Source organism: Neomonachus schauinslandi, chromosome 7, assembly GCF_002201575.2.
Source record: "Neomonachus schauinslandi chromosome 7, ASM220157v2, whole genome shotgun sequence".
NCBI classification, from domain to species: domain Eukaryota; kingdom Metazoa; phylum Chordata; class Mammalia; order Carnivora; family Phocidae; genus Neomonachus; species Neomonachus schauinslandi.
Window position 1 is genome coordinate 31,905,811 of NC_058409.1, and position 11,991 is coordinate 31,917,801.

At 41.7% G+C, this 11,991-nt stretch overlaps 1 protein-coding gene across 1 annotated transcript in view; it reads right to left on the reverse strand.

Annotated features, from left to right (window-relative positions):
* The window catches only part of DIAPH1 (diaphanous related formin 1), a 96,076-nt gene that overhangs the window by 42,671 nt on the left and 41,414 nt on the right, over nt 1-11,991 (reverse strand). Inside the window, exons 17-18 of the mRNA XM_044916728.1 lie at nt 11,724-11,991; nt 10,768-10,870 (exon numbers count right to left, since the gene is read on the reverse strand). Coding sequence (XP_044772663.1) covers nt 10,768-10,870; nt 11,724-11,991 — 371 coding nt within the window. The remainder of the gene's footprint in view (nt 1-10,767; nt 10,871-11,723) is intronic.

Consider the following 11,991-nt stretch of genomic DNA (forward strand, 5'->3'; position numbering starts at 1 on the left):
TAGAGCCTCCAAAATGTTAGCAGTCAATAGAAAATGTCAGATTGCCCGCTAAATGATCTTGTAGGATCTCCATAAAAACAAGGATAATACTTATCCAATGCCTACTCTCAGAAAGACATCAAAACGTTATCACGAGATAAAGCAGAGCAGCTTCCAGACCATGGCAGAGAGGAGGAAGACAATGAGCAGAAAATGGAAAAAGAACTAAAAACAGAAGCCGTGGATCAAGCCAGGTTACTGTACCTACCACAAACTTACATGAGGTACTTATTAGAAACCTCTCTTCCTACAGTCCCCGCAACTTCCACTCTGGAGAAACAGCCCAAGAATTTATACCTTTAACAAGCTCCTTATATAATCCTTATACACACTAAAGTTGGGAATTACTGACAGAAACAGACATATAAGTGTAGGGACTGACTTCAAGATGACAGAAATTTATACAATACTGATACCCTTCTGTTTGGTTGAAGCCTCAGACAAGGCCATTTAAAAGTCACTTTATCAGATATCAAATCTGAAATCTGCAGATAATGCTGGATGGTACCATGGGCTTAAAAGATACAGTTCCAGTCTACGCATGTCAAGAAGAGTACTACAGGCACACATTGAAGTTTGCATAGTTAGAAAGAGGCTCTAAAACTGGCATTATCTTGGGATAGTTAGGAGTTAACAAATGATACAAAAGGGTTGACAGTAAAAACCTTTCTGCACCAGCAAGCTCTACCCAAGGTAGGTCAGGCAATTCCCTCAAGGAAACGAATTCAGTATATGGTCTCTGGGAAGTTATGTGTTTATCATCAGCAGGGAGTTCTATTATGTGCTTCAAGTAGCTATTCAGTAGAGACAGAGATGGGATTAGGAATATGTATATCATGGGGTTACAAATATGTATATAACGAACTACCAAGCTGGTAAAAAACAATTTTCTCTTTAAGCACTTTAAAAGGAAGGCTATGCTTTCATGAAGTTATCAGACTAAAACAAAAAGGAAAACATTCTCCAGCCTCTGTGCCCTCCAAAAAATACAAACGTTGCTCCTATTAAAGATACTAGCTGCAAGGTGGGGGGAAGGACCCTTTTGGAAAACAGCAAGCTACAGCTTCCTGTTGTAATTTTACTGATCAGTCCTCCAAATGAATTTCCTGACAGATAGAGGGCAGCATACCATGCAGTTGGTATTTGAAACCAAAGGAGGTTGTCTCTCTCTAACGTGACTGCATCACTCCCAGACGTAACAATGACACATCTAAAACAGAAGAGATCCATGTGCCATCTGGTGGTGAAAAGGAGAAAGTGCACACTACAGATATATCAAATTCCTCCAGTTTAGAAAGAATTAAAGTTTAATTATCTTTATCTGATGACACCCTTCCTAAATCTCCACCAGTAAGTCTTCTGTGGAAACTAAACGAGCAACCTTCATGCAAAAGTTTTACAGCTTTGCATCAGTGTAGCTCTTTACCCCCAAACACTAGTTGTAAACAAGCAGCAATTTCTAATGCCTGACCTCAGTGCAGGGAAAAAGAATGAAACTCAGACCAAAAGAAAGAAAACATTACAAGAATTTTTTAGCAAAAAATCAAAACAAAAGTTTCAGCTGATGAACAGGTAACACCAAAGACAGCTTATGCAAGCAAAACAAAGAAAAAAAAAAAAAACATAACAAGACCAGAAGTTTCAAACTAAGAGCTAAATCTTTAGGTTAATCTGTCTCATTTTATAGATGAGGAAAGAGTCAAGGCATGAAGGAAAATTCTGGTGCAATCTTATTAATGGTCAGATTAAAACAAGGTATCAGTTTCCCCTATCAGATGTTATAATAAGTAATTTTTTTTTTTTTTAAGATTTTATTTATTTGGGGCGCCTGGGTGGTTCAGTCATTAAGCGTCTGCCTTCGGCTCAGGTCATGATCCCAGGGTCCTGGGATCGAGCCCCGCATCGGGCTCCCTGCTCAGCAGGGAAGCCTGCTTCTCCCTCTCCCACTCCCCCTGCTTGTGTTCCCTCTCTCGCTGTGTCTTTCTGTCAAATAAATAAATAAAAATCTTTAAAAAAAAAAAAAAGATTTTATTTATTTGACAGAGAGAGAGAGAAAGCAAGAGAATGGCAGGGGGAGAAGGAGAAGCAGACTCCCTGCTGAGCAGGGAGCCCGTCTCGATCCCAGGACCTGGAGATCACAACCTGAGCCAAAGGCAGACGCTTAACCGCCTGAGCCACCCAGGCACCCAGTAATTTCTTATTTTTGATGGAAGGGTAAATTGGTACAATCCTATACCCAGCAATATGGGTCCCAAAATTTTATTTTTAAGAATTCACTATGCAGAAATGCAAGAATACAGAGATAAATATGATTTTTCCTGCAGCACTGCTTATAATATAAAAATGGTAACTTCTCAGTAAGGGATCAACTGTATACATTTACATTGCATTTGAAAAAATACAACTGTCCATCAGAGGGGTGCCTAGGTGGCTCAGTCAGTTAACCGTCTGATTCTTGATTTCAGCTCAGGTCATGATCTCAGGGTCCTGGGATCAAGCCCCGCATGGGGCTCTGCACTCAGCAGGGAGTCTGCTTGAGATTCTCTCTCTCCATCTCCCTCTGCCCTCCCCACACTGTGCTCACTCTTTCTCTCTCTACAATAAATAAATCTTAAAAAAAAAAAGTACGTAACTATCCATTAGAAATAATGGGGTACATCTCTATGTTATGATAGCAAGAGGTGCTAAATCATGTTAAGCAAAATGCAAAATGTATATCTACCACATGGGATCACAAAGATTACATTAAAAATGTGTGTATACTCTCATATTTGTCATTTTATCTTTATTCCCCTGCCCCTTAAATTTCCAGTACGGTTCTACGAAAATTTTCCACATTTCCCCACAAAAGAAAAGGATTTCGTTCATTCCTTTACTAGAATAACACATGCAGGTGAAAGGTATGTTAACCACGGTCACTCCAGGCAAGGAGAGGGAGATTTTTTAATTTTATATTTTTAATGTACTCTATGCATTTGTTGAAATGAAGTACAGGAACTGGCTTAAACAGGACCATGGTAAGAGAGAGGAAGATAGAGAGTGGGTACAGTAATGGTGGAAGTTCACAGAAGTGCCTTTTCCAATGGCTTCAGTTTTCTCAGTGAAGTAGGAGGAAGACATGCTCAACTGAGAATGAAGATGAAGGAGAAGTTGGGTCTTTGAAGACAGAAAACGTGAAATAATAATTTAGGAGAATGGGAAGCTGAACAGACTCGTAATGTTTAATATCCGATTGCCTGGCAGGATCGAGGGGCATGTCACAATGCAAACTGAGCAGATGGGAGCCAGAAGCAAGAACAGCCAGTGAGGTAGCAGAATAAGTAACAGCGCCTGCTGCCCTGAAAGCCAAGTGGAGAAAGTCTATCCAGGAGGACCAGGTGTTTGTTGTTTTTTCTCAGCCACATTCACTTGCACAGCTACCTGCGCAGGGTGCAGAGAGACTGTCGTTTTGCCCATCAACTATGATGAAATCAGAGAGAAGTAATGGAAGGGGAAAACACCGAAGAGAGTGATTATTATCATGACTAACCACGGAATTTTAGCTGAGGAGGAGAGTGAAGTCATCAAGGAGCAGAAACACAGTGAAAGGTGGTAGGACAAATGGACTGGATGTCTCAGTGGGGCTGGAGGACTGCGGCAGTCGGTCCTAAAGAGAGAGACGTAAAAAGCTAGAACACGGGTGGCATGAAGTTAAGATTGGAGAAAGACTGCAGTTGAATGGGTGAGGTAAGGGAGAGGACAAAATCACTGGAAAAGAACAATTCAAGGAACTGTGAAGCCAGCATATTGGTAGGATTATGACCCTTTCGTGTAGAAATTGCTAAGAACTAAGGTGGAAGTGGTCGTGGAGTACCGCCAAGAGCAGCCACAGCTAACCTGGCTAAGGAATAAGGAATAGCTCGGGATGTCAGTAGATGACCGGCACTAAGAGAGGAACTGGGTGATGTCATTTGATGTCATGAGATACAAAATTATGGGGTTTTAGCAAAGAGAAAGGTGGAATGATCTGAAAGTGGCAATAAACAACAAAGAGGACATCTACACCATCTGTGGGTCCAAGTCCATTGGGATGAGGTTTATGGGAGGAAAAAACCCACCACACTCGAGGGCAAGAAGGAAAGCAGTGTTGAGGGAAAGCCAGGTCTCTTTTAGATCAACAAGGTGAAGTTGATGTCAGAGGATATTTTTCTAGTAATGGAACATGAATTCCAGAGGGCACAAAGAAGAGGATCACAGGGAAAAGAAAAAAGACTCTCTAATCTGGAGGGAAAGAAGGGATTGCTTCCCTACCACAGGCTCCTCTTGAAGCCTGAACCAACTCAGGCAGGATCAGAGAGGGAGACTGAATAGGAGATAGAGCTTTATGAAAAAAAGCAAAAAAAAAAAGAGCTTTATGGGGATTCAAGTATGGGATATGAGGGTGACCTGGAAGTCTGGGGCTCCCTATAGGAAGTAATATAAACCAAGATAAATAAACTAATATTAGATCCAATGAATTCAAGGCAAATAGTGATGGAAAGGTTGGGAGTACAGATGGGTATGTGGGGGGGCGGGTGGGTTAGGTTATTTTTTATACCCCTGATGATGGGGAGAGGACAATCCAAATACGCAGGGCTCCTCATAACCCCAGGTGATAGGAGTAGATTTAGGTCTTTTATTTTTTTTTAGACAGAGAGAGTGTGCATGTGCACTCGTGCAAGCAGGAGATTGGGGGGGTGGGCAGAGGGAGAGGGAAAGAGAGAATTTTTTTTTAAAAAAGATTTTATTTGACAGAGAGAGAGAGACACAGTGAGAGAGGGAACACAAGCAGGGGGAGTGGGAGAGGGAGAAGCAGGCCTCCCGCTGAGCAGGGAGCCTGATGCGGGGCTCGATCCTGGGACCCTGGGATCATGACCTGAGCCGAAGGCAGACACTTAATGACCGAGCCACCCAGGTGCCCCAAGAGAGAATCTTAAGCAGGCCCCACGCTGGGCACGATCTCACGACCCTGAGATCATGACCTGAGCTGAAATCAAGAGTCGGACACTTAACTGACTGAGCAAATTCAGGTGCCATGGATTTAAGTTTTTTAAATCACAAGGAAGTACCATCTGATATAATGGAACTTCCCAAACACTTTGCACTAATAGTCTGATCCTACTCAGAACCCAAGAAAATTAGTAATTAAAAGACAACAATCCCAACAAATATTCACTTGAATAGCACACATCCTTATCCTATACACTTGAGAGGAGTAAGGAACTGATGGAACGGACATCCTTCTGTCAAGAGACTCACTGAGTAAGGTGGAGCATGTTGAGCTCTAACAAAATCTTGTTTCAAGGGGTTAAAGTTGCAGAAACTAAAGATTCACTTGTACGCTTCCTGATAAAGATCCAACCGAAGGAGTGCCACCTAGTGGACAAAAGAGGATCACAGGGAAAAGAAAAAAGACCCTTCAATCTGGGGGGAAAGAAAGGATTGCTTCCCCACCACAGGCTCCTCTTGAAGCCTGAACCAACAAAGCTCTGGGAGAGCAACAGATGGTTGTTGCCAATAGTTCTGACTTATGGGACAAGAGCACAAACCTTGGGATCTTGACGCACAGTCAAATCCTAACTAGAATATGGTTATCATTTATGAAATTCTTAGCTCCCGGTCAAGATCTTACTTTTTAGCCAGAGTTCTTTCCAAGTTACTGCTGAAAATCACTTGGAGAACTGTTCTGATTCTCACAGTTCCCACAATGCACCTCATACTTCAACAGGGAGAGGGTCTAACACTACATATTGGCCAATGCACACCTACTGAGGGTAACTAACTTGTGGATCTTACGAGCGCAAAAGGTTTTTGGAAGGAATAAACCTAAAAAGGAAAATGCCACTGTACTTAGGACAACAGTTATCATTTCCCACACAGTTTCAAGAGATACTATTTTTCATATGATCATGTCATCAACAAAAGAGTCAGAGTTAAAAGAAAAGCTGAATGAAAAACCAGTTATTTTATTCATACAAATAATGACCTCAATCACCACAGTGATGAAAATGCTCCCCAGAAAAGTTTGAAAAAAAAATTAGTTTAACTACTGAGCATGTTCCCAAGGAATTCAAGAGAGAGAGCCAACAAAGAGACTATGATAAAAGACTCTCACCATAAGGATGGTGAGAAAGTGAAAAGAACTCCCAAATTTTATAGTACTACCTATCAGGTCTGAATTCATAATATTCCCTGACAAGGAATAAACTGACGGAGTAAATCTGTGATTTATAGGAAGTCAAGAGTTCAAAAACAAGAGACTAATCCTTAAGAGAGAAAAATGTGTAAGAGAACCTGTAGTATACAGAGGAAGACTGGTTCCTCTCTCTGGGCCCTTCTCTTATTAAAAAGGCTCACATCTTCCTGAACCATAATGATGCAGTGGCTGGAGAACCATGACTAGAGGAGGCAGATGTAAAGAGTAAGGTGGGTGTTCTCTCTAATGTCCGTTCCTGGAGTAGATATACAGGAAGTTTTGGGTATCAGTAAAATATAAGGGGGATAGCCATGTCTAACAAATAACAGAGACTTGTGTTTAGCAAGTGAGAGAGGAAATAATGCAACATTATAAAAACCTCCTGTCCAAATAACTTCCTCATCAAGTCTGGCAACTATTGGCCTGAAATCATCTAAGTAGAACTTCCACTACACTAGATAAGCAGGCCTTATTTCTCCAGCTGGGTTCGTTTTGCTACAGTTGAATGTACTAGAATCAGAACATATTTCCTCTTCCTCAACCCTAAATATCCAGCATTTCACCTACTTTCCCTAATCTGCTGTTCCTTTTTTGTACTAAGAGTCACTGCCAGTTCAAGGACTGAAAGAGAAGTGCCTGAATGAATGAAGTGGTTGCAAAAGCCAGCATATCCCCTTCTTTCATCTTTTGTCTGGATCTAAGCCCCCAGAAGTTCTTAGGACAGACACATATACTTCTGGGAAGCAGAGGGCTAGAGCAAGGACTTTGGAGTCACACACTCCATAGTCTGAATCCTGGCTCTGGCACTATATAGCCTAGGAAAAGTTATTCAAGCTGTGTCTCTAATTCTTTATCTGAAGGACAGAATATTTATGGAGTGGTAATGAGTATTCATCTATCATTTAACTATATCATCAATATTAAGACTACGAATAAGAGACTTGGAAACTGAAACTGCTTACCTACTTGAAAAACAGGATTAAGGATAAAGATCTTCTGAAATTTTATACTGGACATGTTTAAAGTAGCAGAAGCAAAAGAAACCTTGCTTTCATACTGAGAAGATGTGGGTCCTCTGAGCGCTCACCTTTGAAGTTGCTAGAGCTTGAATTTCCTTACCTGATAAACTTTAAGAACCCCAAAGCCTTTTTTACTGAAGTGTTTCTGGGTTGTTGTGAGCAAGGGGGCTATCGGGAAGTCTGCACTGAGTCTGCCAGCCTGAGCACCAAGAGAAGAAGTTCAAAACCACATCAGGAAAGACAAAAGCAAATTAGTCAGCATGCTCACAGTGGGAGTTTACACACGGCATGGGGTCCCCACAGAGCACTTCTGGCTGCCACCGGAGGCCTGTGCAGATGGTATTAAGGCAACTATTTTGTTCCCAAGAGACACATTCAACAAACCCCAACATTCTAATACCTCTTGCATCACCACAGATTTATAGACTATAACAAAGGAAAAGAAAGCAGGTAAAGAGCGGCACCTGGGTGGCTCAGTTGTTAGGCGTCTGCCTTTGGCTCAGGTCATGATCCCAGGGTGCTGGGATCGAGTCCCTCATTGGGCTCCCTGCTCCTTGGGAGCCTGCTTCTCCCTCTGCATCTCTCTCTCTCTCTCTCATGAATAAATAAATAAAATCTTAAAAAAAAAAAAGAAAAAGAAAGCAGGTAAAGAGAGAAGGAAAAAATAAATCAGACATTAAAGTCAGGAAAACATTAAAAATCCAAAGAAGAAAGAATTTTTAAAAGGGGGAGAGAGTTCTTATTTGGGGGGGAAATGAATGATAACAAGACACAGCAAGGGCTACAAGAAGCAGGGAAGTTCTGTGGCATCTGAGTGCTGTGGGTCACTCAGAGTTGGGTAAACAGTAAATACTCAGGATTATGCTTGACAGAAAATTAAATCATTGAAGATTTAGAATGTCTGGAAAATTGCTCATGATTTCGTAATTTTCGAGGACACATCCCCTAGTGTTCCCTAATGGAAAAATGAGGAAATTAAGACAGAGTGCCAATTTAATACCTGGAAGTGCTAACTGAAGCTAAAGATATTTAAAGATTAGCTAGGAATTTCCTTCATCACAAGAGCAGCAATCTAGTAATGCAGACTATTACTCCCTGAAAAATCAATACTCCACTAAACTAAATCAACTAAGTCATACTCTTTTTTTTTCAGATTAAGATACAGAGTTTTCTAAGAATAATTTGGGGTGGGGGGGGGCGGGGAGAGCCAAGGCTGGTAGAAAGTTAAAACCTTCAAATGAAAAGAAAGTAGTTTCCAGGGCAGAATCTGAGAGCTAAAGGAGCATTAAAAAGTGTGGTTACACTTCTGAAAATGACAAAAGATGAGATATGGTCTTGCTTGGGTATTTTTATTTATTTATTTTTATTTTTTAATTTTTTAATTTTTAATTTTTTTTTTATTTGACAGAGAGAGACACAGCGAGAGAGGGAACACAAGCAGGGGGAGTGGGAGAGGGAGAAGCAGGCTTCCCGCTGAGCAGGGAGCCCGATGCGGGGCTCGATCCCAGGACCCTGGAATCGTGACCTGAGCTGAAGGCAGACGCTCAACAACTGAGCCACCCAGGTGCCCCTTGCTTGGGTATTTTTAAAACACTATCAATTCACAGTGGGAATAAAATGCCAAGGAAAACCACGAAAGTGCAGAAAACCTCACTATAATCACTAGTAATACAAATGTACAGAGGAAGGGGGTGGCTGAGGCGGGAGGAAAGACGCCTGGCTGGTGTGCAGGTGCAGTGGTGCTCAGGCCACAGCTGAGAGAACGGGACTTACGCCACAGGCCAACACAGGGGTAGATTCTGTGAACCTACAGATTAGGAAATCATTCGATTTTGAGTTTCTCTGTCAACTAATCGTTGCTGATATACCAGAATAGCCTAAGTGGTCATTAATCACAGGATTTTTCACTAAGCAGGTGGAAGTCAACCCCTTGGCTGCACTTTTGTTCAGCAGATGACAGTTATTCTAGAGTACAAGGCCACTCTGCCCTGAGTGAAAGGCAAGAGGCCACGCCTGAGCCCAGCCATCTTAGGCTCTCAGATAGACACACCTAACTAGGGGCCACCACGGGCTCCTAGCAGTGTTAGGCTCCTTAACAGAACAAAGTGCAGCCTGCTTCCATCAGTTCACTTAAGGAAAAAAATAAGTGCTTATTTACTGGGGGAGGGGAAGGGCAGACAGAAGAGGGGGAAATGCTCAAAAGTTGCACTTAATTTTCATCACTAGGGTCAAAATACACCTCTAAGGAAACAAAAAAAAGCTCTAAGATGGAAATACAAAATTATTAGGCTATAACTGTCATTAAATTCAAATACTGTATCCCTCAGGGGAAAAAACTACAAGTGCCCCGTCCCAAGGCAGCACAAAACCACAAGAATTAAGAAGTGAAGAAAGAAGAGGGCAAAACAGATCAGCTCTTCCAGAACAAAGCGGAAGATATGAAGGTGAAGAAGAAAAGCAAGAATTTATTAAAAAAAAAAAAAAAAAAAAAAAGGACCAAAAAAAAAAACCCCTGGATCTGGTCATTTAACCTTGGGCAAGTTACGCATATTCAGTTCAAGCATGCTACAGAATGGAGATAATATACAACCTGCTTATCTCTTAAGGCTTCTTGGCAGGTCCAAGAAATAATATGTGTTAAAGCACTTGGAAGACTATAAAACACAACAGTAATGTAAGGTCATGGTATAATAAAAAAAAATTAAAAAAAAAAATAATAAATAAGGTCATGGTATTAAAATACTTGTGTCCCTCGCCTTCCAAAGAAAGAACTATATGGCAGCTTCGACTTAAACTTAAAACCACTGTCTATGCTGTCAATTAAACATCACAGCTACTGGTCCTTCTAGACTCTTAAAAAAAAAGAGAGAGAGAGAAGATAAATCAATCCCCAATCTCATCTCAGTTTTCTAAAGAGAAATTCCTTTACATCTGTTACATCTTTTCTCTAATGTTCAAGATACCCAATTAAAAGGCTCTTCTGTATTCTTACCTTTTGAAGCTGGAGGAGCAAAGGGCCAGGAAGAGAAAAGCATCAGATATTGAAAAGAAATGGAAGAAAAGAAAAAGAATCACACATGGTTGTTATTGTAGACAGTCACTCAACCACCTAACCTGTGAAAGACTGGCCCAACCCTTATTAAGTTTGTAGGTCTGGGATGGCACCTTAAAGACAGTGCCAGAATCCGTTCAAGAGTATTATCAAAATGGGCCCATAATGAGCTTCATGTCACCTTAATCTCATATCCCCAACATGTTATACTGATAAAAAATACCTACATGCCAAAAAATTGGGGAAAAAAAATACCAAAATGCAACAGTTTTCTTTCCCAACCCCAGCGTCCCCAGAATACAAAAATATCTTAATTTCTTCCGAATGGGAAAAACCACCTCTCTTCAACCCTCACTCAGGGAAGGGAAAGGAATGGGAGACTCACTTAAAGGATACTCTTAAGTCCTATACTGGACCTGTGCATGAAAGAGGAAGGTACTCACTCTTGGTCTGGGCAGAAAAGGTCAGAGTAAGTTTGGCGAAAAGTTCGTTGTTCTCAAAGCGGTCCTCCTTCACCTTTGTCCAGAAGCAGTCCTTGGACAGGTCCTCAGCAACAAACTGTGGATACGGGCAGGGTGTTAAGAGTTACTAACCGGAGCCCTGTACTTTCCATCCTAGAAAACTGACTAAGATGCAGAAGAGGTGGGTGGTGATTCTGAGCAATGACTTACTAGAGTAAGACTAACCGGAGACACACAAGAGCTGTGCTCTGCATGGAAGGATCCGGACATAGTGCTCCCAGTTCATTCAAGAGCTAGGTTCACTTATGCTACTTATCCTCCTCCTAACCTCACATCCTCTAATTTTAGAAGTACTGAGATTGTATTTCACATCTTCCCTCGTTCTACATTATATTCTCCCCATCAATTTGGCTAACTGACATACTTGTTCATTTTATAAGTAAATCCTTAAGCTCCTTTAACTTGGTTTCTGGAAGCAGAAGGCCAAAGCAGAATCACAGGGGCATCGAACAGAGTGGAAACAATACTGTGCTATGCACACATGTCCTCTGTAGCTCATTTATGGGGAAGAGGTAGGAGGGTGTATCCATAAATCCACAACTTTCAGATCAGCACTATCATCAACAGCTTGCAGACTGGTGAAATGACTATTATCAAACTGTGGGTTACCGTGGCACTCATACCCTCAGAGAAAAGGCCAAAAACATTAACTTAAGGATATGTTTAGGTTTTGTAGCAGAGTAGAGGGCTCCAAAAATTCTCCAAAGTGATGTCTGGTACACAGAAGATGCCTAATTTGTGCTGAGTAAACATAAGTGTGAGTGCAACCTGAAGACAGACAGATGCTAGCCATAAAAAACAGAAGCCCACCAGGGCACAAAATACAAAGTAGGAAACTAAACTGGCTTCTTAAGATATCTACTGAGGAAAAAATGGACAGAAATTCTCACCTTGGACCAGTTTGGCCTCCGGAGTTGCACCTCTGGCTTATAAAGCTTCTTTGGGGTTAATCCAAATGGCAGAACTGGGGCTGCAGGAACTCCAAATCCAAAAGGGGGAGGTGGAGGCATACCCATTCCGGGTGGAGGTGGAGGAATTCCAGGACCGCCAGGAAATGGAGGGGGTGGAGGGATTCCAGGACCACCAGGAAGAGGAGGGGGAGGTGGCATTCCTGCTCCTCCAGGCAAGGGAGGAGGGGGGGGGGGC